The sequence below is a fragment of the Hemicordylus capensis genome, chromosome 3 (genome assembly GCF_027244095.1).
Source record: "Hemicordylus capensis ecotype Gifberg chromosome 3, rHemCap1.1.pri, whole genome shotgun sequence".
Classification (NCBI taxonomy): Eukaryota; Metazoa; Chordata; class Lepidosauria; order Squamata; family Cordylidae; genus Hemicordylus; species Hemicordylus capensis.
Window position 1 is genome coordinate 149,551,397 of NC_069659.1, and position 26,898 is coordinate 149,578,294.

General features: G+C 44.7%; 1 protein-coding gene and 1 long non-coding RNA gene across 2 annotated transcripts in view; one reads left to right on the forward strand and one right to left on the reverse strand.

Annotated features, from left to right (window-relative positions):
- CLYBL (citramalyl-CoA lyase) overlaps positions 1-11,059 on the reverse strand; it is a 330,208-nt gene extending 319,149 nt beyond the window's left edge. Inside the window, exon 1 of the mRNA XM_053304757.1 lies at positions 10,911-11,059. Coding sequence (XP_053160732.1) covers positions 10,911-10,993 — 83 coding nt within the window. The 5' untranslated portion in view covers positions 10,994-11,059. The remainder of the gene's footprint in view (positions 1-10,910) is intronic.
- On the forward strand, positions 10,943-26,569 carry LOC128348960 (uncharacterized). The gene is made up of 4 exons (XR_008318452.1): positions 10,943-11,120; positions 19,089-19,142; positions 19,511-19,738; positions 24,040-26,569. It is a non-coding gene; the product is annotated as an uncharacterized LOC128348960 (long non-coding RNA).
- The last annotated feature ends 329 nt before the right edge of the window (positions 26,570-26,898 follow it).

Here is a 26,898-nt window from a genome sequence, read left to right on the forward strand (position 1 = left end):
CTGAAGAGGAGTGTGTGTGTACAGGAGAGTTTGGCCTAATAGGGCGCATGGGAGGGAGTGTAGGTGGAGGCGGCATGAGGGGGGGAGCGGGTATCGAAGGCACCGAGCGCCTAGGTTGTTTCCGCTGGTGCCCTTCGTTAGGAGGAGGAGGAGGACGAGCGCCTGTGTTTTCTGCTTGGTCTATGTGGTAGTGGTCTGGGAAAGAAAATTCCACGCTCAGATATAGGGATAGCCCTACGTCTAGGACTTGAGTCGGGGGAGGATGATGAAAGTCTATCCGAACCTCTCCGGTTGGATGAGCGCCTGTGAATGTTTCTGCTCCCTTGCACTGGATTAGGAGCGTCAGCCACCAGAGGGAGCCTGTCTGTTTGTACAGGAGGTGCCTGAATTGCAGTTACTGGTGGTTCTTGCAACATTTCCCGCCTAAAAAACTCCCTCAGCCACTGAGTGGCTCCAGGGGAAAACGGATCTTTACTCACGGGGGAAGCAGTAACTGGTCTGATAGGAACCTCCTGCAATGAGTTCCCAGGAGGAGAAGTAGCCCTTGGTGTATCCACTGCTAAGTTCTCTTGAGGCATAGGGTCAGTCGCCAGAAGGTTGCCCACCGGGCACCGGCCACCCTGTTTGCTTTGAGATCTTTTCTTGTGCCCCTCCTTTACTTTGGCGCCGTTTCCCAATGTTTTGGACTTAGAGCGGCAACACACTGCTTGAATCAGCAAGCGTTCACTAAGACATTTGTGTCCCTCCGCTTTGGCCAGGGACTCTTTACGTTTCTTTTTGGTAATCTGGTCCCCCAAATGCTTAGACTTTTTAAGGGCTTTGAAGGGCAAGTGCCCTGAGGAAGATGGTTCCATCGCCAGCGCCACTGGCGCAGCGGAATCACAAGTCAGGGCAGCATTTATCGCGTCTGGAGAGACCGCCAGGGTGGATTGATTTCCCCACGCGTTGCCCAGGTGCTGCGGCAACACAGAAGCCTCTGACATCGAGCCCTGCACGAGCTCTTCAGCATGGGTAATGTCCATAACAACAGACGAAAAGTTAACAAACAAAAGGTAAAACTAACTTTGAATTAGCCAATTGTATTCCAAATGTAAAGTAAAAAGGGTTTTTTACATTTTTATTTTTAATTTTTTAATCTGGAGCCGAATGGAGTGCGAGCTCTCCTCCTAGCCTCGCACAAACTAAGTAGGAGGATAGGCAGTAATTAGAAAACTGAAAGGGAGACAAGAAAAGACAGACCAAAATGTAGAATAAATGCAGGAGCAACTGAGCTCTCTCACAAAGGTCTAGTCCTGAGCGAGACAGAACTGGAATTGGGGAGCCAGCTACGCCCACAAGAATCACATGGTCCAGTTCTGTCTCGGGCATGTGCAGCTCCTAACCCTTCCTGAAAAAGTACTTCCATTTGTTGGTCCTAGACCTCCTGGCAATCAATTTCATGGAGTGACCCCTGGTTCTAGTGTTGTGTGAGAGGGAAAAGAATTTCTCTCTCTCCACACCATGCATTATTTTATAGATCTCTATCATGTCTCCCCGCAGTAGTCTTTGTTCTAAACTAAAAAGCCCCAGGTGTTGTAGTCTTGTCTCATAAGAAAGGTGCTCTAGGCCCCTGATCATCTTAGTTGCCCTCTTCTGCACCTTTTCCAGTTCAACAATGTCCTTTTAAAGATGTGGTGACCAGAATTGTACACATTACTCCAAGTGTGGTCACACCATAGTTTTGTAAAAGGGCATTATAATATTAGCTGTTTTATTTTCAATCCCCTTCCTAATGATCCCTAGCATGGAATTGGCCTTTTTCACACCTGCCACACATTGAGTCGACACTTTCAACGAGCTGTCCACCACAACCCCAAGATTCCTCTCCTGGTCAGTCACCGACAGCTCAGATCCCATCAGCATATACATGAAGTTGGTGTTTTCGTCCCAATATGCATCACCTTGCACTTGCCAACATTGAACCGCATTTGCCATTTTGTCGCCCACTCCCCCAGTCTGGAGAGATCTTTTTGGAGCTCCTCACAATCTGTTTTGGATTTCACTACCCGGAAGAGTTTGGTATCATCTGCAAATTTGGCCACCTCGCTACTTACCCCTGCTTCTAGATCATTTATGAATAAATTAAAAAGCACCGGTCCCAGTACAGATCCCTGGAAGACCCCACTTCTTACTTTTCTCCATTGTGAAAACTCTCCATTTATACCTACCTTCTTCTTCCTGTCTTTCAACCAGTTAGCAATCCATACATGTACATGTCCACTTATCCCATAACCGCTAAGTGTCCTCAGGAGTCTTTGATGAGGAACTTTGTCAAAAGCTTTTTGGAAGTCCAAGTATACTATGTCAACTGGATCACCTTGATCCACACACTTGTTGACACTCTCAAAGAACTCCAAAAGTTTGGTGAGGCAATATTTACCTTTGCGGAAGCCATGCTGGCTCACTCCCAGCAGGGCCTGTTCTTCTAGGTGCTTTACAATTTTATCCTTGAGGATGCTTTCCATCAATTTGCCTTGAACGGACGTTAGGCTAACCGGCCTGTAATTTCCTGGATCGCCCCTGGACCCCTTTTTGAAAATCAAGACAAGTCTCTGCACTATGCTGTAGTCAGCTGTAAGTCAATTCCAACACCAAACATTAGAGACAGCTTGAGACATTACCCAGCAGCACCTAATAGAAGATGCACAAATGACTCATGGAGAGAGACACAAGTAGTAGATGCATATATAACTCTCACACCTCCCACAGGGAACAACTAACCACTTCAGATGTTACCCAGAAGTGATGAAAGAAGATGCCCAAATCACCTGAGCATCCTCTTTACAGTGCTTCTAGATACTGAAGCTGTCTTATGCATGTGTATGAGCTGACATAATAACTGAGGAGTCTCATCCTGTCATGCGCTATGCCCATCTGCATGGCAGTGTGCATGACACTGCAACATCACATCCAGAGGAGATGACTACTTCTGTCAGATGAGTGATAATTCACACTACTTCTGAATCAGTGTGACAATGACATCTGCTAATGAATATATGGTGGCCAACACTCTCCATTCTGGCCACTTCTTTGCTGTTGCAATAACCCATTGGATCAGGTCTTAAAATTAGCTGACAACTATGAGGATTAATTACAACCATGCTGAGGACTTCACTTGGTAATCCAAAGTCATTCGAATGACATACCTTTCCACTCAGGTACATTTTTATTTTTAAAGAAGTTGACATTCTGAGCTTTAAAACAAAAAACAACCTACACTTTTAGTACTACTCAGTCCACACTAGACTAAGGCAATAATTGTATTCTGACACAGCAAACCAAGTGTAGCTGCAACTTAGCATAACAGCTTGTTAGTGTCAGCCATATATAAGGTCCTTATTTCAAGACTTTGGTATGACATCTGCACTGAATTATATCCAGCTGGGATCATGTTTCAATGACCAATATGGACAGATTACTGGAACTTTAAAACCTTGCCCTCTTTGTAATTGACGTTTAAACTGTTTGAAGTTTCTCATTAAGTCCATTTTACAAATTAGGTGCAGATGTATAAAGCTAAATGTACAGTACTAGGGGAAATTAGGTCACCTGAAAGCTCAATATAAAATGTCTCTGTTAACTGTTTAACTACAATGAGTACATTAAATTTTAGAAAAACGACTCGGTGTGTCCCAAATTCTTTAGTTTCATCACTTCCTTTTCATTGCGGAAGAGACTTCACAATGGATAGACATTTTGTAATGTCATTAAATAAAGGAATGAAAGGAAGGAAATTCGGTTGTATAATGACCAGCTGAGCTGTTCTTTCATTATAGTGTATCCAGTCATCTAGAAATGGAAAAAGGAAGAAAGGAAGACCTCAAAAGTCTTCCCAATACCATGATAACAAGTTATTCAGATTTAGACCAAGTAGTTAAAGTGTTACTTTGTCTTTATACAAAAAAGACTTCCCCTGGTTCTATTGTCCTGTGCCAAATTCATCTGGGAGAAGAAATCTCAGTACATAGTATTCATAGGATTCTGCAATAAATCTTGGCAGAGAGTATCTTTGTCTGTTAGTCAGGACAAAGTTGGTCAGGATTTATCCAGGACACAAAGGCAAAAAATGAAAAAGTATATATTCTCTTATTTATGCCAAAGAAGCAGGCCGTATAGGGAAATTATGACATGATGCTTTGAACTTAAGGGTAGAGGAGACATTAAAAAAGAACATTATGTATTTAAAAGATATATTCTTCACCTGAAACAAAACATACAATATCAAAATCAGAAACAGGAGCAACAAATATGGGAATCAGGGGCACACTTCAGGTAAATAAAGAAGGAGCAAAACACTTGTTTACCAGAATTATTGTGGAAAGGATAAAAAGCACAAATTCAACTTCCACTTTCAGTGGCTGGATCTCAGGAAAGCCTCTTAGCTACTCATGGAAGATCCTGAATCTATTTTTCTGAAGTTAAAAGCATATCAATTCTACAAAGTTTATCAGTATAACAACCCTGGGGACTTTAGGGAGGATGCTGAAAATTACCTAACAGAGATTCTTGTTCTTCCCCCTGCCCTGCCACCCACAGTTTCCAGGGTTAGTAATAACTAAAGCAATTCTAAGATGGCAGGAACTGTCAGATTTCTGATTTTTCAATGTGCAGACCAACTTCAACTTACAAATATAAAGCCTTGCCAAAGATCTCCACTGGGAATCCAGCTTGTTCAAAACTGAAAACATAGTTGGTACTTTCCAACAAGCATTATTTATATGCCACAATTGTTATATACTAACACCTATATACCAACATTGTGGTAAACAACAGTGCACACAGCACAATGGGGTAGCGGATATCATTTTCCACTGAATCATAATAAAATTAGTTCAGAATGAAGGTAAACAAATCGATATAATATATCTTTGAAATGTTCTTATTAAATATACTCAGGCCTCATACCTATGTTCACTTCTCTGGGGAAAGGGCGCATTGAACACAGTAATTGTGCTCTTAGCCATTTCATGAAAGACTAACATTTGGGGGGCGAACCCTCAAAATGCCCCGGAAACAAGAGGAAGTATTAGCTTTCAGTCTTAAAGGTCAATGTTTATACTGTTCAAAACAGAAATTTAATTGTTCAAAATTTTAAAAAGCAAAAAGAAGTAGCCTCAATTCAGAGACAGTGTTTCAAATTTGTATAATTTTCCAAACAAGACTCTGACTGTCACTGGCTCTTCATGATTTGGTTATTTCCCCTCAAGATTTTCTGTTTGCTAAAATACTGCAAGACAAGAAGGAACTTTTTAACTGATTAACAAAGAAAGCATGTTTGGATAGATTTCAACTTTCATTGCATTAGCACCCTCCAGTGTCCAAGTTTTGAAAATACAGCATTGGTGTTAGCTTTCCAGAAAGGCAGTCATTGCAACTTACTGTTCAATTGGAAGCTAAGAACATGAAGTGAAAACCTTTTATTTGCCCTATCAGTTAATTGGTATAACACCTCTTGTAGAGAAGCTGATGAGAGCCCAAGATAACGCTGAAACCATACTCTGTGCAGGTTCATACAAGGTCCATCAATATTGGACCTTGTATTGGACCTTGGAAAGGAGAGCTGGTCTTGTGGTAGCAAGCATGATGTGTCCCCTTAGCTGGTTGCATATAAACGGGAGACTTGATGTGTGAGCACTATAAAATATTCCCCTTAGGGGATGGAACTGCTCTGGGAAGAGCAAAAGGTTCCAAGTTCCCTCCCTGGCATCTCCAAGATAGGGCTGGGAGAGACTCCTGCCTGCAACCTTGGAGAAGCCGCTGCCAGTCTTTGTAGAAAATACTGAGCAAAATGGGCCTATAGTCTGATTCAGTATATGGCAGCTTCCTATGTTCCTAATATTATACAACAAAAAGGGCGAGTTTGTCAATAGCTTCACCTACTTCCAGCTGCAAACTTCACCCATCACATGACAAATATGCCATATGATGTGGACAATATTTCTGCTAGTGTACCACAACACTTGACAAGTCACAGATACTAGGAAGCCAGGGCACCTAGAAATGTAACCATGGTGCCTAGACTAGGATTTTCAGAGGTAGAGTTACTTAATAAAATGTTGATTTGTCCCAGAAAGCCCTGTTTCTGTTCAAAGTATGTTATTTATAAAGGAGATATAGAGAAACCCACTTACCCCCTACCTCCACAATGCTTGTCAGTAAGTCTAGTAATTTTGTCAAGTTTCCAAATTTTGTCTGGCTCCTAAATGTTTAGGCTTGCTCCTAGAGCCAAAGAAAAACAGTCAAGGCCCATATCACATCCACTTTCCTTAATAAAGGAAAATAATAAAGGTGTGCCCTGAGAGGAAGGCATGAAAGGAGAGACCCAGGCCAGGGGAGAGCATAACATTGGCGCCCATAGCGACCAGCTCTGCCCTGTGAGGACTGTTTGGGGCACCCCTTCCCCCCACTTTCCCAGGAGTATGGAAAGACCAGTGTGCCCTGAGAGGAAGGCATGAAAGCAGGCACCCAGGCCAGGGAGCTCTTGTCCTCAGCTCCTGAGAAGACCAACAGCCCAAGACAACTTTTTATTAATATTCTGTAATTTGCTTCTTTTAATATTGTAATCCGCTTTGGATGCCTTTGTCAAGGCAAAAAGGCGGTATGTAAAATGCAGTAAATAAAATAAATGAATAAATAAATAATGCGGATCTTATTAATTTAGCTGTAGCACACAGCACCCAGTACTATGATGCGGCTGTATAATTTGTGCAGTGGAAATCTAAGCATGCCTATTCAAAAGCAAGTGCCACTGTGATCAATGTAACTGTGTAACAGTTACAGTGCTACATAATGTAACAGTTATCATAGTAACTGTGCTGATGATTCCATTCACATGGCCTCATTACTTGTCTATCCCATGGACTAATGTTGTACAGGATATAATTATGCATTTTGTGCCAAATGGATTTTTTTTCTTTAAATATAAGCGTTCAGCCTATCTGAAGCCCAGTATTTCAAGCTTATGAATCAAACAATTTGAACTATAAATTCAACCTTTTAAAATCACTGGCTGACATCCAGACTAGTGTGCTAGGCACAAGAGAATTTGTGTGCTCTTAAGTGTATGGAGCCTCACAAAGTTGCAGTGCTCCATGATGCTACACAACAGCTAATAGTACATAGGAACATAAGAAACTGAAATATACTGAGTCAGACCATTGGTCCATCTAGCTCAGTATTGTCTTCACAGACTGGCAGCGGCTTTTCCAAGGTTGCAGGCAGGAATCTCTCTCAGCCCTATCTTGGAGAAGCCAGGGAGGGAACTTGAAACCTTCTGCTCTTCCCAGAGCGGCTTCATCCTCTGAGGGGAATATCTTGCAGTGCTCACACATCAAGTCTCCCATTCAGATGCAACCAGGGCATACCCTGCTTAGCTACGGGGACAAGTTATGCCTGCTACTACAAGACCAGCTCTCCTCTCCTTAGAATAGTAGATCTTATTTGGGATACATACAAGTGTTGTGCAATGCATTGTGGAATATGTCAGCATTTTCCTCTAACACAATAACTAATTTATAGCAAACACTACTTTCTTTGCACAACATCACTGCCTACCGCAACAGCATTACATTACAACAGCACAACACTAGTCTGGATATTGGGAATTTCCTCAAGTCCTTCTTACAACAACAGTTTCTTTATCTAAGCACAGCGTCATAATAGGATAGTGGCCACTTGCTTGGACCTTTTCTACTTTATAGCTGAAGATACTAGTTTTGATTAAATTCCTGTAGCCACAGTAAAGGTATGCACCAACATGCATTACAATTCTCATGTTGTGTGGAAACATGCATTAAAAGTATAGAAAAAACACCACATACTTTTATTTTTTTGTCCTTATCTTGTGAGGAAGGAAGATTAGTTAGATGGTATTAAGTAGATTGTTTGCTGGTTTAAATGGAAGACTTTAAGTGGAAGATTAATTACACTTTCAGTTGATCACTAGCAAGCACAAATTTTATCTTCTAAGGTTTCAAGTGCACCTGCCTAGTTGTTTTTAGCTGGTTTGTAAAGTGGTGTAATGATGGGTGATAACTTTTATTAAATTTTAGGGTGTCTCAAAGGGGGATCTATGTAGAAGGTGTCATAACATAAACACATTTATTTAAACTAGCTTAACCCGGGCAGAGCATCTGCACACTAGATTGCTCCCCTCATCTCAGAGATCTCTCCACCCTCACCTGAGCCGCACTCCTGCTCCTCCTCCTCCATCCTGTTGCTTCCATCCCCCTCACCCCTCTTGGTCACTCTCCACCCCTTTACTCCACCCCCTCACCCCTCTTGGTCGTGGCTGCAGTGTTCCTGGCGCCTAGTGGACAAGCTGCAGCCCCCAATACACAGAGACCTCCCCACCCTCACCCAAGCCCTGCTCCTCCCCAAAGGAACAGTAGCCCTGGTTGACCGGGCACTTCCTTGCTGCCGCCACCGCCATGGCCGCTCATTCCCCTCAGGCCCCTGACAGACCCAGGCCCGTCCCTTGCCTGCCCGCCTTCCTCCTCCAATGGCCTTGGTAGCCCCAAACAGCAGCAGTTGTTGACTGGGCCCTTCCTTGCTGCCAATAGGTGTCGCCGTTCCACTCAGGCCACTGACAGGCTTGGGCCCATCCCTCGCCCTTCCTTCTTTCTCTCTTCCCCTCCCTTCTTTTTCTCGCTTCCCTCCACTCGCTCTTCCCTTCTTTCTTCCCCTCCCTCCTATCTCTCTCTCTCCCTTCCTGAGTTAACAAATCTCGTTCATCTTGTTTCCTCTTCTAATTCACACAACGGCAGCCTCCTTTCCCTGGGAGCTTTCCAGATTAGACCCTGCCCTGGGGTCACAACAAATCTCTGAAGTGTGCTTCCACACTTCCTGTTTTGTGACACTGCAGTCCCTACGCTGACAGCAGGGTGCCATTCATATTTCAAATGCCTTGTTTTGAATTTAATCGCTATGATATAGTGCTGTGACATTGTATATCCAGGGTAAAAGAAGTTGCTGGTTTTTGAGGGTTGTTAGTTTTCACGAGACTGCTCCTCCTGCTGGGCGCATTGCTATTTATGTTTTCAAAGCACTTTGCTGGAAGGATTTTGCTGCTGTTGAGCGGCTAGTCTGGAAAGCACCCAGAAGGGGCTGTTTCCTCCCTCGCAGACCCTGACCACTATCCTTTTATTGTTATACTAGTGATTTTTGGCCCGTTAAATAACGGGCGCTAGTGCAGTTGTGAGCTCCGGGCCCCTGCCACCATTCCCCCTCCCGCCGCTGTCGCCCGCCTCCATGCCGCGGCCGGTCTCCCCGGCCGGGCAAGGGCCCCAAAGATTCCCCCCCGCCTGGCTTCGGCGCCGCCACCTCGGCCGGCTTCCCCCGCCGCCTCTTCCCCCCACCCGGCTTCGGCAGTGTGGCCAGGCCTTGGCCATGGCTCCCCCGCCGCCTCGGCCGTGCCTCAGCCACTTTCCCCCGCCGCCTCTTTCCTTGCTTTGTGGGGCTTCCTCGGCTTATTTGCGGAGGCCGCTTCTGGCTGTCCAACATGGCCGCCTGGTGCTGGCGGTCGTGTCTCCTTCGGCCCGTTCTGGGCATGCACTCCAGAACAGCTGAAGGAGGCACGGACACACGCCTGGGTGTCCACGGACGGACACCAAGGCTTTTATTATAGAGGATTAATTCTCCTGGGTGTGCCTTGGAATGTGCATCCCAGAGCCCAGCTGATTGGCTGGGCAGCAGACGCACCTTATTGGCTGAGGCGCCCCCAGGAGGATTGGTTGCCGCCACCATGGCCCGTCTGTGGAGGCCAGAGGTGGCGGACCCGGCCCTGCCGCGGAAGCAAGGCTCAGGAGGGGGGAAAGAAAGTCAGAAAGGGTGGCAGAAGTGGCAGTGGGGAGAGGTGGCTGGGCCTGGAAGCAGAGACTGAGGCAGAAGGGGGGGGAGAGGTAACAGCCAGCCCCAAAGAGCGCACAGATGCTCTGTGTGGGGTCAGCTAGTATATATTGATTCCTCTTCTCTACAATCAAGAACATCTTCTGACCAGTAACAGTTGCATTCCAACTGACCTTAACCATCACAGGCTCCTCCTTCATCTGCATATGGAATCCCCACCACCCAATCACCATGGTGCTTCTGCTCTCACAGGCTCCTCCTCCCTATCTTCATGTGGAATCCCCATTGCCCAATCAGGTGCTTCTGCTCACAAACTTTCATGACAGTTGCCTCACACATGATTAGCCAAGGTTCACCTTAGAGAATTAGATAGATATGCAGTACAATCCAAATCGTGTTTACTCAGAAGTAAATTGTACCAGTAGGATTTACTTGGTAAGAAATGTACTTCCACTTGCAGCTTAAATAAACTAGACAGAAAGCAGAAATTAAGGTGGCAATCCTATTACCTCAGAGTAAGTCCTCACGAGCCAGATAGGATGGACAAGCACAAATGAAGTAAATGGGACTAAGCTCCAAATAAACATGGATATCACTAATATTATTTAATAAACTGAAAGCTTTACTTTTGAAGAGCAGCTAACCTGCAAGCAATATTGCCTGCTAGGAGAAGAGACTATTTTAACCACCACACAGTTTTACTGCAAGGACGATAAAAGCGCGGGCATTGTCCAAAACATGATTCTGCATTTTGCAGGCATGCTAGCCTATCTAGTTTTTCCGCGTTAGCACGGGATATCGATCGCAATTTGTGCGTGTCGTTAATACAAGCATTGCTCTAGCCGACGTCTAGGAAACGGCAGAGAGGCAGGCGACAACGCAAAAGCAGGCAGGAAAGCCCCATTGCTCTGAACTTCCCAGACTACCCCGCGCCCAAGTCTTATTTCTCCCTCCAGACCCCCGCTTCGAGAAGGAGGGGAGGGTGCGCCTGTCAGCCCGCTCACTCGGTTTATTGCGTCACTCACAATCTCCGCCTCCTCAAGCTTGGACCCGCCGCCAGGAGACGCCGCAGCCCCAAAGCCGCCGTTGTCGTCACCTCCGCCATCATCGCCGTCCTTTGCCCAGTCTTGGCCCCGCCCACTCCACGTCGTATTGGTCGAAAAGTGGAGCGCAAGAAAGCAACTTCTGGCGCGGCGCGGCGCCTCTCATGCCCAGGATCCCTCCCGTTCTAAGAGGTGGGGCTGCCTGCAAACTGCCGCCTTCTCTCTAAGCTGGGCGGCGTGAAAAATAGAGATAGTCGCTGTAGAAAGGGAGTCTCGGGGCGGGGGGTCATTACGCTCTCACAGATGCGGAGGTTCAAAGCATGATATGCCGCAAAAATTGGGAGCCGCTTCCATTACGATTCATTGCAGGTTGTCCACAAACAGCCCCTCTCTCTGATTTTTTCCGATCCACACATAGACCTTCTCCACTGCGGGTTTCACCCACGAGGCCCCCCCATGGGTAGATGGGCTGAGAGAGGAAAGAGCACCAGTCACCCGCAAGCGCCTGACAACGGGCCCTTGCGTGCTCCCTCCATTTCCCAATTGGCTCAGGTGTTGATAAGAAGCTGGGTGCCCCCCTCTTCTCCTTGGGGAGCGCTGCCGCCCCCCGCAAATGTTCAATGCGAAAAGGCCCATGTGTGGATCGGAAAGAGAGGCTGTGTCTGTGGACAACCTTGCAGTGAACTTCAATGAAAGCGATTCCCAATTTTTGCAGCACATCCTGCTATGAACCTCCCGGTCTGTAAGAACTTACTGTTACTACAGTCAGTTCGCTATCGGCCATGCCATGTAAACACTCAGTTCAATGCAGGGCTTGACAAAACAAAAATCCTGCTATTAAACTATAGGCGGCAGCAGCATTAACATATGTCCAGTTTAAGACTGTTTTAATGCTAATGTATTACACATGGGGGGAAATACATATTCAAAACTCACTTAAAAGTAGAAACAGAGAGAATCCTAGTCTACTGATGGCTTTACAGATTATCACCAGCACTTCACATTGAGTCTAGAAACAAACAGGTAACCCATGTAGCTGGTACACGTTCCAGATAGAATTCTGAAAGATGCATTTTGGACCGATTGCAATTTCTGTAAAGGCAATTCTAAATAGGTAGCATTGCAGAAATTCAAGTTTGTCAGAAAGAACTAACATTCCTGTCAGGAAATGTGCCTGTAGCAAAATGTGTATATTTCTAGGGACCGGGGCAGATTGGGATTCCTGTGGGTGTACCCAACACCCCACTGCCCAACTGAGTCCCTCACTGAGCTGATGAACTTGGTTGCAGAGTTGGCATTAGAGTCACCCAGACTTATAATGGTGGGGGACTTCAGTGTTCACTGCAGGACTATCCAGCCCCAGCACAGTACCTCCAGTGACTGTTGCTGGTGTCTATCTTATGTTTCTTTTTAGACAGCGAGCCCTTTGGGCACAGGGAGCAAACTTTCTTATTTATTATTTCTCTGTGTAAACTGCCCTGAGCCATTTTTGAAAGGACGATATAGAAATCGAATAAATAAAATATGTTGGGTGCAATTCAGGAGTTCATAGCTGTTCAAACATTCACTTTAGTCTTTAACTCTGATCAGGGAGGTGTTCCATAGATGAGACTCCTGTAATTTCCTCATTGTCATGGATATACGACCACCACCTGGTTAATGTTTGATTCACAGCCACAACCCACCTCTCAGAGGTGAAGGACCTATTAGGATAGTCCATCCAAGGGGGCTATTGGACCCAGTACCAGTTCTGTCAATGCCCTGGTGGAGACTTGGAATAGGAGACTCACTAGAGCAGGCCTGTTCATCTTGGGCCCCCTAGCTGGTTTTGGACTACAACTCCCATAATCCCCAGACACAGTGGCCAATAGCCAGGGATTATTTATTTTATTTATTTATTTATCAAATTTGTACACTGCCCAACCTTTAGTCTCTGGATGGTTAACAATAGCATAAAACAAGTTAAAACATATACAAAAACTTAAAACAATTAAAAAATCAACCACAGATTAAAACCTAAACATTTAAAAAGCTGAAAAAGCTTGGGTGAAGAGGTGGGTTTTCAAATGCTTTTTAAAAATTGTCAGAGATGGGGAGGATCATATTTCAGTTGGGAGCACATTCCACAGTCTCGAGGCAGCAACCGAGAAGGCCCGTCCCCATGTGGCCACCCACCGAGCTGGCGGCAACTGGAGACCGACCTCTCCAGATGACCTCAATGGGCGGTGTGGCTCATAATTAAGAAGATATTCTTTTAAATACCCAGGTCCTAAGCTTTTTAGGGTTTTATAGGTTATAACCAGCACTTTGTATTTTGCCCGGAAACCTACTGGCAGCCAGTGTAGTTCTATCAGCAAAGGAGTGATGTGGTCTCTCTGAGATGACCCAGAGACCAACCTGGCTGCCACATTCTGGACCAACTGGAGTTTCGGACTATGTACAAAGGTAGCCCCACATAGAGCGCATTGCAGAAGTCAAGTCTGGAGGTTACCAACATATGTACCACTGTTTTGACGTCATTCATCTCAAGAAACGGATGCAGTTAGAGTATTAGCTGAAGCCACCGCCTCAACCTGAGATACTAGGGAGAGGAGTGGATCCAAAAGTACTCCCAGACTGAGAACCTGTTCCTTTTGGAGAAGTGTGACTCCATCTAGAACAGGCAGATCAAAATAATCTCTGGAGTTCTGACCCCACACAATAAGTACCTCCATCTTATCTGGACTCAGTCTCAGTTTATTTTCCCTCATCCAGGCCATTACTGCTTCCAGGCAGGCATTTAGGGAGGTTATGCCATCTCCTGATGATGTTAACATGGAGAAATAGATCTGAGTGTCATCAGCATACTGATAACACCCCGCACCAAATCCCCTGATGATCTCTCCCAGCAGTTTCATGTAGATGTTAAAGAGCATTGGAGAGAGTATAGAGCCCTGTGGGACACCATACATAAGCTCAGATTTCGAAGGGCATCAGTCTCCAGTCGACACCATCTAGAATCTGTCAGAGAGGTAGGAACAGAACCACTGTAAAACCTCTCACGCCCAACACTCTCAGACGAGTGTTGTAGGCAAATATCTGCAGGAGGGCCAAAGTTGAGCAGCCCTGCACTAGGGCAATAGACATAACTCCTAAGCATTCTTTCTGACCTGCTTCAAATTAGCTCTGTGGTACACATAAGAACTATGGAAGTTGAAGTAGCAAGGTAAGACAACTGGAATGCAAGTGAAGGAGAACTCAACTGCACTACACTCTGACAAGGCACAACAGTGGGAGAGTAACTGGCCCTATTCACCCCCAGTACAGTATCTCCAGTGACTGTTGCTGGTATCTATATTATGTTTCTTTTAGATTGTGAGCCCTTTGGGGACAGGGATCCCTTTTATTTATTTATTTATTATTTATCTGTGTAAACCGCCCTGAGCCATTTTTGGAAGGGTGGTATAGAAATCGAATAAATAATAATAACAAACAACAACAACATACATACAGCCATTTGAAGGCCTATGTTGTGGCAATAGGAGCAGCTGATGACACCCAAAATCTATTCTCCATGTCAGCTTCATCGGGAAATGACATGACTTCTCTAAATGTGTGCCTGCAAGTGGTAATGAGCTGGATGAGGGATAACAAATGGAAACTGAATTGAAACAAGATTGAGGTACTCATTGTGGGGGGCTGTAACACAAGAGATGGGTTAGATTTCCCTTCCAGAAAGAACAAGTATGAAGCTCAGGAATATTCCTTGACCCAAGCCTCTCTGTGGTACCGCAGACAGAGTCAGTGGCCAGGAATGCTTTTTATCAGCTCTGGCTAATATGCCAGTTACACCTGTTTCTGGGGGAAGTGACCTTAAAAAGGTGGTACATACTGTATGCTGGTAACCTCCATGCTTGACTACTATAAAGTGTTTTATGCTGGGCTACCTTTCCAGACTATGTATAAACTTCAAAATGTGGCTGCCAGGCTGGTCTGCAGGGCAAACTCAAGAAACCATAGCCCTGTTTAGTCATTCTCCCCCCACCCCGCTTTTTTAAAAGAAACCCACTGTACACAATTACAGCAGGCAAAGCAGGTCAGAAGTCCTGTCCCACTGCATCAGTTACTCTCCGGCCCAGGCTCTGAATGCTTTCATTTGAAAAGATGAGTGCCCTAAGCAGAGATGTTCAAATTTGAACTGGCCCAGTTTGGTTGGCACCATTTCAGTTTTGGCTAGTTCAAACCAGCACAGTGCTCTACTGGTAAAAGGGAATCTGGTGAGGATTCCCCTTTATGTCACGCCCTTGGTCTCAGATAGCGAGGAGGAAGGGGAAGCTGACAGCCTTCCAGCCGATGCAGGGGTGCCTGAGGGGCAGAGCCCTGCTGTCAGTTCCCAAGAGACGGCTGAGGAGGGTCCAGCTGGTGTTTCAGAGCAGGCACAGCAGTCTGGGGCAGCAGAGACAGTGACGGACAGACTAGAGGATGAGCTGTGCGGGCAACCCCCACTGACTCCACAGCACAGGCATGTCACAAGACGAAGAGCACAGCTGGAAACTATCAGGAGGAGTAAACGCCTCTTGCAGAGGGCTGATAAGCCTTGAATCCCTGCCAGCTGAGAGTTATCAGCTTGGACTATAAGGCATGTCAACAGCTTTCTGTTAGCTGCTGGAAGACAACATTTGTCAACCCTCGTGTCGACAGCTTTCAGCCTGAGCCTGATATTCCGAGCTGTGTTCCATTTCTGCAGCCCAGTTTGTATTGTGGACTATCTTCCTGGACTTCCCTTCTGGGTGGCCAGATTGCTGATACTTTACCAGTAAAGTGGCAGTGGGGCTTCCCTAAGTCTAGAGGGTCAGTAATTACAAGTACTATTTGTTGTGGTGGCGGCCCCAAGCAGCAGGGCATCTCTTTCCCACCCCCCACCGGCCTCCCCCAGAGTAGCCTGGGCCAGCGGCGGCCTGGTTCAGGCCTTCTCTGGTCCAGTTCTGGCCTTTGTGAACACATGGAGGCCATTTTAGTTTGTGCAGAGACCAGACCTGGGTCGGAGAAGGCCCAAACTGGGCCGCCACTGGACTTGGCTACTCTGGGGGAGGCTGACAGGGGTGGAGGAAAGCCGCCCCTGATGTCCCCCGGGGCCGCCACAGCAAATTGTACTTATAAGTAGTTACTTACTCCCATCCCACCCCTCTTAGGGAAGCACCGCTGCCCCTTTACTGGGAAAGGGGAATCCGGTGAGGATTCCCCTTTACAAGTAGAGCAGCCAGTCCAGTTTGATCTCAAGGCCAGTCCGGTTTGAACCCGAACCCATCAAGCCAAGCTGGTTCAACGTTGAGCCTGGCTCGAATTGAGCTGGCTCGCACACCCCTAGCCCTAAGCATGATCACTGATGTTTCCATGATCAGCAGCCTGAATGTACAGACATCTGAACATCAGTACAACATAATAGGGCAGTTCACATGGCCATAACCTGGGTAGAAGATGAGCCCTACACAGTTTCAGGAGTTGGGAGCACTTCTGTGTTAGAGAAAAACAAGGTAGGCAGTGGGGAGCTTGATCGTCTGTCAAGCATCCAGTTGGGTAGGATGATTTTCCTACCAACCACATTCAGAAACTGAGACTGGAAACTGGGTAGAGCATGCTCATCCTCTTTAGCTGGAGGCCTGGGACCTGACAGACAATCAAGCCTCCGCCTTCTACTTTGTTTCACACACAATTGCAAAATGGGAGCACACCAAGTTCTTGAAACTGGGTAGGACTAATCTCCTATCCAGTTTATGGTCATGTGAACTGCCCTGATTGCTTTTTCTTTGCTTTGGAGTGAAAACCTGTGCACATTAAAATATGACTCTCTTTCTCAGCACTTTTCTCCTAAAAGCATTGTCTGTCCAGCTCCAAGGTATGAGAAGACTGACTGTCTGAAGGCCAGACTAGATGATCAGGATGACCAACATGTTTATTGCAGAAAACTCGCAGAAAACTCCGTGGTAAAGCCTGCTGTCTGGGAAAGCTCCAGAATTTCAAATCAGTCAAGTGAAGAGTTTTGCATTCTGGAAATATTTATTATTATTATTATTATTATTATTATTATTATTATTATTATTATTATTAATTCGATTTCTATACCTCCCTTCCAAAAATGGCTCAGGGCGGTTTACACAGAGAGATAATAAATAAATAAGATGGCTCCCTGTCCCCAAAGGGCTCACATTAAAAAAACACACACACAAGATAGACACCAGCAACAGTCACTGGAGGTACTGTGCTGGAGGTGGATAGGGCCAGTTACTCTACCCCTGCTAAATAAAGAGAATCACCGCAGTAAAAGGTGCCTCTTTGCACAGTTAGCAGGGTTACACACATTAAATTTAGGTTTTTCAGCTTGTAGGTGGTTCCACTCCTACTTCGAGGCCCATTCCCAAAAGGTGGTGCTGGGAGACTACTGCTCAACCCTTTGGCAGTTGTGCTATGGGGTTCCGCAAGGTTCCATTCTTTCCCCTATGCTGTTTAACATCTACATGAAGCTACTAGGAGAAGTCATCAGGAGATTTGGTTTGAGGTGTCATCAATATGCAGATGACACTCAGTTGTATCTCTCTTTTTCATCAGACACAGGTGAAGCAGTGACTTTGCTGAATTGGTGCTGGGATGCAGTAATGGACTGGATGAGAGTGAATAAGCTGAGACTCAGTCCAGACAAGATTGAAGTACTGTTGGTCGGTGGTTCCTCTGCCTTGGTGGATGATGTTTAGCCTGTTCTTGATGGGGTTGCACTCTGCCTGAAGGACCAGGTTTGCAGTCTGGGGGTGCTCATCAATCCATCACTGTCCTAGAGGCTCAAGTGGCTTCTGTGGCTCGGAGCACCTTTTATCAGCTTCAGCTGGTATGCCAACTGTGACCTTACCTGGACAGAGATAGCTTGGCCACAGTTACTCATGCTCTGGTAATCTCTCGCTTAGATTACGGCAATGTGTTGTACGTGAGGCTGCCTTTGAAAACGGTCTGGAAACCAGCTTGTACAAAATAGGGCTGCAAGGTTATTAACTGGGACTGGACTTTTTGATCAAATTACATCCGTGCTTTGTCAGCTGCACTGGCTCCCAGTCCGTTTCTGGGCCCAACTCAAAGTGCTGGTTTTACCCTTTAAAACCCTAAATGGCTTGGAACCAGGTTACCTGAGAGAGTGCTTTGCCCCATATGTCCCTACCCAGACTTTAAGATCTTCTTCAGAGGCCCTCCTCTGGGTGCCCCTGCCAAACAAGGTGAGAGGGCTTTTCAAGGTGAGAGGGCTTTTCAAGGTGAGAGGGTTACCAGGGAGAGGACCTTTTGGGAGGTTGCACCCCATTTGTGGAATAACCTCCCCAGTGAGGTTTGCCTGGCTTCATCACTTTGTTCTTTTAGACACCAGATAAAGACCTTTTTGTTCACATAGGCCTTTGGAATTTGGGTTTTCAAATTTGGGTGTTCAGATTTGTTCTGATTTTTAAATAATTTTACAATTAGTTTTTAAGCTGCTTTGTATTGTATTTTGTATTTTCTTTTTACATTTTTTCCCTGTTATGATTTAATCTGTTATGTATTTTTATTGTATGTTTTAATCCTCTGTTGTGAGCTGCCCAGAGAACAATTTGTTATGGGATGGCTAACAAATAAAGTTTATTATTATTACTGCATGTGGAATGCATCCTATACTTTAGGTTCTCAAACATGTGCAGTAGGATTCTAAGCATGTTGACTCAGAAATAATTCCCATTATGTTTACTGGGACTTTTTGCTATGTACATAGAACTGCATTCTTAACATATGATAGCACTTGCAATGCCAACAGCATTTTTAACTGAACCAAATGTATTTGTGTTTATTTGTAAGAAGCATCCTGGGCTAAGGTAAGATATAGTCTATCTTTTCTTAATATTCAAATGAGTTGACTTGAAAGTAAGATGGACAGTAATGCCATTACAAATAGATGTACTTGTTTGTGTAAAAACAAAAGAAAGAAAAGCATTGAGGACTGTGGAGAATATTAACAGGGAGCTATTAATGAGCCTCAAAGGTAAATATAAACACACATAATCACAGTGGAGTTTGAACATAATAAGAAATGACCTCCTGTTCTGCCTCAGGTTAGCTTAAGACAACTTCATATTAACATTTCCTTGATCTTTATTCATTTTGATTTACAAGGGAGAAATGAGCATCTTGGCAGTCAAAGAGTGATGTACACCTGACTATCTGAATGTAAGTAGATATTTTCTTTGTCATATTATTAAAAAAAATAGGGAACAACTAACTGTCAAGGTCAATCTTCAAAACATACTTGATCTCTTTAGTTGAAAAGTCACTTTTGATGGCCAAGGAGGTCCATTAAAGATATCCTTTAATGAGGAAAGAAGTGAACTCAAACTGTTGGTTTCTCTGTGTGCATTTCAAGGGCCCTTAAATGGCACAAATGTTACCTGTGAAATAACTGACTGATTGTACATGTTTATATTAATCTATAAGTTATCCTGTGCTCATCTCCTTTGAGCAGTAAATCATCTGCAGTATTACCATTATGCCACTGAAAGTTACTCTATATTTTACCTTAAACCTCCTTATAAAAACAGGTTGCTTACCTGTAACAGATGATCCTTGAGTGATCCTGGATATTCACACAACGGGGACATGCACCTGCACTGTAGACTGATCGGGAAGATTCTAAAGCTCTGTGCAATGCTCCTTACTCCGTCCACTATGTGAGTGTGTTTGTTATACCGGGTGGTTGGAGCACTGCTATCCTTGGTTCTTGGACGACCGTCGAACTTCAGTGACTATCATGAGAGGAACTGGATAAGGTATGTGAGAGAACAAGTGAGTTATTAAATAAATACATAGTAGCCCAGCATACTTCCTCCAAAGAAGAGGAGAGATAGGGTGAGATGTGTGATAACCCAGGATCACTCAAGGATAATCTGTAACAGGTAAGCAACCCGTTTATCCTTGACATGATTCTGTTGTATTCCCACAACTGGGTGATTAGTAAGCTCCATCTTGGAAGTGGGTGTCCTTGGGATAATCATGCTGGGATTAAGATAGAACTTGCTTTAGAGTACCCCTCCCAAAGTGCACATCTTTGGAGAACCAGAGGTCCAATGCATATTGCTTGATGAAAGGGTGTTCCAAAGACCATGTTGCAGCTCTCCTGATTTTCTTCCATGGAGGCTCCAGCGAGATTAGTGGCAGATGAAGGTACCTTGTAGAATGGGCCTTTATGCCCACTGGTGGATCTTTGCCTTGGTGTTTGTACATCTCTGTTATGGCCTGGACTGTCCAACAAGACAAACGCTGGCGAGTAATCTTATTACCCTTTTTCTTGGTTCTATAAGCCACAAAGAGTCTTAAGTCTTTGCAGAAGGAACGTGTTCTGTTAAGGTAGAAAGCTAATGCCCTGCGGATGTCTAAAGTGTGTAGTGACCTGTGCAAAGCTGAATGTGGGTAGCAAAAAATGCAGGTAAATAATAGAATCGAACATAAGGGGGGTCCGATCTTAGCGTGCACAATTCACTGACTTGACATGAGGATGTGACAGCTATAAGAAAAGCTGCCTTGATTGACAAGAAACAAAGAGGTAGAGTAGCTATGGGCTCAAAGGGTTCTTTCACAAGGCCAGCCAGTACTAAAGAGAGTGACCATGGGGTTGCATATGAACATACATGTGGGTACAGATTCTTCAAGCCCTTGAGGAATTTTTTTGAAAGGGGGTGGGAGAAGACTGAGTTGGTGTCAATTCCTGCATGGCAGCTAGATATGGCTGCATTGGAGAGTCCAACAATTTTAAGGTTGGATAGATATTTGAAGACTTGTAATACTGAGGCTTTGGCAGGAGAGAAGGAGTGTGTAGCCATAGGCTGCAGAGCATTTCCACTTGGCTGCACAGGTTTTCCTAGTAGAGGGTTTTTTCTCATTAAAGAGGATATGTTCTAGCACGGCCTCACTGGGTTCTGGGGCATGATCTTCCAATCAGTGAGTTTCAGCATCTTTACATCTGGGTGGAGGATGTTCCCCTTATGCATCGAGAACGAGTCCGGAATCTGAGGTAGAGGTCATTTCCTGCCTATGGAAAGTCTCAAAACAGTAGGATACCATTCTTATCGTGGGCAGTTTGGAACTATCAAGATGCAGTATGTCCCTTGATGAAGAATCTTGTCCAGAATGCAAGTGATCAAGGGAAGGGGTGGGGAAAGATAATACAGAGCCCTGTCCCATGGAAGGAGTCTCCTAGGGATCTGGTCTCCACGCCAGCTCTCAAGCAGAACAAATTGCACTTTGCATTTTCCTCTGACACAAAGAGGTCTACTTTAGGAAACCCCCACGTGTAGAAGATAGGTAGGAGGTAAGTCATGGACAGACTCCACTCGTGTGCATCCAAGTGATGTGCAGGGCGGCTTAGTGTATCAGCTTCCACACTGTCCACTCCCTTGATGTGGATGACTATAGGGTGAACATAGTATTGGATACACCAGTACCAGAGTTGCAGTGCTAGACTGCACAAGGGGTGAGACACAGGGTGAGACACAGTACCTCCATGATTGTTCACACAGGCGATGGCCGTTGAGTTGTCCATCACAATTTGGACCACTTTCCTTTGTATCACGGGCCTGAATGCTTTCAGAACGAGGTAGCAGGCCAGTAGCTCTAGAACATTTATGTATAACTGTTTGGGGGTAATAGTCCAAGTCCCATCCACACGATGGGTCAGGCAGTGGGCTCCCCGCCCATCGTTGGAAGCATCTGAAGTCACAATCACTTCTGGGAAACATGACTGCAATAGAATACCCTTTTCCTGATTCAGTCTCAGAGACCACCACAGGGAGGAATTTTGAACGGTCCATGGTAGGTGTATGATTTGTGATGGTGATCCTGTTAGAAGGTTGGAATTTCTCAAGAACTAGAGTTGTAAAGGCCACATGCGAAGCATTGCATGTGTGACTGCGGAGGTACAAGAGGCCATAAGGCCCAGTAGAACCTGTACTTGCTGTGCTGTTCGCATTGGTGATATCAAGGCCTGATTTACATGGCGGCTTAGTTTGAGGATCCTTTCTTCCAGAAGGAAAACTCTTTGTTCGCATCTATTTATTATTTATTGTTAATTATTATTAATAATAATAATTAGATTTCTATAATGCCCTTCCAAAAATGGCTCAGGGCGGTTTACAAAGAGAAATAACAAACAAATAAAATGGCTCCCTGTCCCCAAAGGGCTCACATTCTAAAAAGAAACATAAGACACACACCAGCAACAGTCACTAGAAGTACTGTGCTGAGGGTGGATAGGGCCAGTTACTCTCCCCCTGCTAAATAAAGAGAATCACCACGGTAAAAAGGTGCCTCTTTGCCCAGTTAGCAGGGCGGAATCAGTAGGGCTCCTATAAAAAGGATGGACCTCCAAGGAATCATTTTGCATTCCTTGATATTGACATTTATGCCTAAAACCTGTAATGCTTGCAATAATGTCTGTAGGTCCTGTTTGAGATCTATGCCAAGTGACTCGACCATGTCAATTATAAGAGTGTGTCAATTTTTCCTCTCTTCCTTCAGTGAATCCGATGACTTTTTAAGTTCTTTCTCATCTGGCAAAGGTTCAGAAGGTGCTTCTGTAGTCTGTGATTCCACATCAGAATCTGGGTTTGGATCCTCTGGATTGCAGGAATGAGAAGCAGAAGTTGGAGATCTCTCCAGGCTGTTATTATCAGGGTTCTGAGGACTTGTAGGTTGGGTGTGGCCCATCAGGTTGGACAGGTGGGATCAGTAGTATGATTGGAGGTAAGGTCAGAACAGGCAAAGCTGGGATAGTAGGCTTTGGTGGTGAAAACATGTCAGTCTGAGTTGCCATGGTGGCTTGACTAACAGTTATGGAAGCATAGTCAGATGTCACAGTGTGATTACAACCCTTGACTTGCATACCTCTTGTGGGCGTAAGATGTTCTTGTCCCTAGTGGGTTCAGGAAAACACATTACACGTAATGGCTGAGCATGTTGAGCAGTGATCAGTGTGGACATAGCCACTGAAGGTTGGATGAGTGGCAAGGTAGAAAGAACGATATTTCAGTTTTCCATTGAATAAGGTTTCTTCCTCCATGAGCCTCTTTTGAGAGAGCAATGAAAGAGATAGTGTTTTAGGTATTTCTATCATGATGTCATCTGTGTCACCAAGATTAATCATATCAGGACACAAGGGTGAGGTGGGGTATTAGCCTTGTATTAGTGCCACACTGGCTTTGGATGGCAATGCCAGTATATTATATGGAGGAACCTCTGTGGTCACAGTCAGGGATTGAGATGTTTTGAGAGAATCTAGGGTCAAGGTCTCTGAAGACTTTTGTTGGTGCTGAGCAGTGGAAACTATGCTCAGCTTTGGTATTTTGAATGTCGGAGCGATGTCGTTCCTGACATCAGGATGCCCGATATTGGTACTGGTATTTCTGTTGACTTGGAAGTAGTAGACTTTGGCATCAAAGGTGGCTGGGAATGGTCCTCCTTTTATATCAAACATTTTACATGATCCTTTTCTGACGTTGACAGTGTTGATGTTGAGTCTACCTTCTTCTGTTTTGGGTTGCTCAATGTCAAGGAGGTATGTGACCTCTTCATCTCCGATTTAAACTTCCCATGTTTGGCCTTCTTCAAGACTGAAAGGATGAAAAGATTGGAGGACGAATGAGTCTTTGATGTCGACTACTTTGATGTCAAGGATAGCCCAGTATCAGGGCTTGGAGTCTTATGCTTAGGGGTTGGCATCGTTTTGTTGCTAAATTCCTTAGGCAGCTTAGCAGCCAGGGTCGAAGTCTTAGGCATCAGCTTTGATGTCAGGGTAGCCGTTGGGGTTGGCATCAGCTTCTCTGGTAATAGTGCCAAATTATAAAGAGCGTCTTTAAGTCTTAGATCTCTGTTTTTCCTTGTTTGTTTAGAAAATTTCTCACAAATCTTACAGAGATCAGTTTTGTGCTCTTCTCCCAGACAGAGGCAGCACAGGGAATGTCTATCTGAGGAGAGAAAAATGGCTTGGCATTTCCCATACCTCTTAAAAGTTTTCTTTTCTGTCATGAAACAAATAACAAAACGAAAAACATAAAAGAGCAATACATTCACTTTTCAGTGAACCTGAGCTGGCAAACCTTCAAATCCAAAGCAGTAAGAAGAACCTTCCGAAGCATCCTTACTCAGCAGCAGTCGGAAAGGAACTAAGGATAGTGGCGCTCCAACCACCCTGTATAATGAACACACTTATGTAGTGAGTGGAGTCAGGAGGGTCGCGCAAGGTTTTAGAATCTGCATAACAACTGAACAGAGTACAGTGAAGGCACAAAACCTTATCTTTACAGATCCTTTAATATAGTCAATTTAAGACTACCTTACAACTCACAAAAACAACTTCTTATTCAAATATGGTTAACATTACCTTTTGGTATTTTGTTTTTTCCCCATACTTCTCAATTTTATCACTTTCCTGGCGGGATCTATAGGATACTGAAAAGATGACTGGTAAATGTCAGAGATCAAAGCTTTGCCTTGTGGTGGCAGCAGATCAAAGCTTTGCCTTGTGGAGCCCCTGGTGGCGCAGTGGTAAAACTGCCGCCCTGTAACCAGAAGGTTGCAAGATCGATCCTGACCAGGGGCTCAAGGTTGACTCAGCCTTCCATCCTTCCAAGGTCAGTAAAATGAGTACCCAGAAATGTTGGGGGCAATATGCTAAATCATTGTAAACCGCTTAGAGAGCTTCCAGCTATAGAGTGGTATATAAATGTAAGTGCTATTGCTATTGCTATATGAAACTGAATTAGATAATCAGATTTTTCACGTATTCTATATGCCATAGGTCAGCCTTATAGGTTTCCAGGAAAGTGATTAAGCTGACAGGAATAGCTTTATTAGTCATTATTTTCATCTGAAATAGGTTTTCTTAGCTGATGACACACACAATTTTTATCTCAATCCATTTGTTTTCATCCTTTACATTCTCTGGTAAATGATCAGGATGAAAGACTATAACGAACTAATGTTGCCTGCCTTTTCACCATAATAAGCTTTTTATGTGTATTACAGAAGTTTTCAAAACGTTTAATGTGTGTTAGACTGGTAGCTGTTCTAGCTTTAACTCATTTAAGTCTTCTTCAAATGTTTCTTTCATTTCCCCTTTGTTACAAAGTCAGTATTTTACAATCTGTTTGATGCTAACAGAGTTAAATTAAAAGGCTTTTAAGAAAAGAGTCAGAAAAGTAAAATTATGCACTTTCTGTTTAAGATTAAGAACAAATAGTGGAAGCACTTCTAAAATGTCTGTCCCTGGTGATATTGGTTTGGGGGAAGTTTTCTTCAATTCTTAAAAGCTTTTTCATTAAAAAAAATTGTTCAAGTTTCTGAAAGATTGCCCAGTCCTTTACAAAACTTCTATAACCAAAAGGACCTCATAATTACCTGCAAAGTTTTCAAAGATACCCCCTCATTTCTATTTCTCTTACCAACACAGATTGTACATTTAAAGCGACATACTACAACCTGTTAGAGTGCAGAAGCCTCACTGTTCAGTTGTCTGGAAACAAACAAGAATTGGTCTCTGAAGGCCCCTTTCTGCAGACCTCTGCAAGTAAGCTCCTGTAGGTTACCCAGTCTTCCTATCTCTGACTCAGAAGCTGACAACTCTACCATAATGCTCCCTGTATAAAGTTATCTAAACAGCTTTTATTTGTATACAGCCCAGGAAAAGCAGGTGCTGTACACCAGTCCAAGTTAAGTACAAGCCAAATCTACAGTTTAATGATAGGACACCAAAGGGAGTGGATAAAAACAGGAAAAGAGAAAGATCAATTCAGATCTGTTGCTCTGGATCCTAAACAAAATGGTGGTGGCAGAAAGCCAAACAGCTGAACAGAAGGAAGCAATTCCTTTCCAGGAGCAAGAGAGAAAGGATACACATTAGAAATGAATGATGCTACTAAGCAGAACAGGGAGAAGGCTAGTAATAGAAAAGTAGGACAAGTAATGCAGGGTGGGGACATCAGCACAGAGAAATAGGGAAGAGAAGCAAGACTGGGAAGAATGATCGGAGGCTGCAGCATTATTTCCTGAAGGATGGAAGCTCTTTACACTCCAGAGAGTACATTCGCTTCCTATAACCTTCTAGGTCTAATCTATGCTCCTAGTTTTGTGCTACAAAGCCCTAAGCATTTTCAGTCCTCGATACTTTGGAAGCCTTTTACTCACCTTACGATCTATATCTTCATGCCCAAGGCAGATCCTCATAATATATAATGAATGCATCAGCTCAGGACAAAAAAAGGCATGGTGGGATGTTTTCTTGAGGGCTGCTCCACAGTTAACATCCGCCCCAGCAAGTGGAACAAACTCTGAGTAAACTCCATAAAGCATGTAAGAGTGGGGAGATTGGTAGGGGATCACCAGATTGAACATTTTTCTTAGGTCTGAAGAAATGTCTATAACCTAAGCACTTAAGACTTCAACACTAAGAATTAGACATTTGGGAAGAATCTATCTATCTATCTATCTATCTATCAATCATACACTAAGGTCCTATGTGGCAAGCCCTGCCCTGGGCCGCCCACACAGTGCTTTACCAGTCAGAGGTAACAGAACAGAAGCACTGTGGTGATTGGGCAGTGGGGATTCCATATGCAGATAGGGAAGAGGAGTGGGTAGGGGGCGAGTGAGTGAGCAAGGGGCAGGGAGGGGGTGAGCGAATGGTGGGGATGGGGCAAGTGAGCAAGTGGGTGGCAGGGACGAGTGAGCGGGCGAGGGCAAATGAACGGGCGAGCAGAGGGGAGAGGGCGAATGAGCGAGTGGGTGGCAGGGAGAAGGTGAGTGAGCAAGCATATGTCAGGGAGGATGCAAGTGAGAGAGCAAGCGAGCGGAGGAGGGGCGAGTGAGCAAGCAAGCGGGGCAGGAACGGGGTGAGTGAGAGAGCGAGCGGGGAATGAGAGAGCAAGCACAGGGCAAGTAA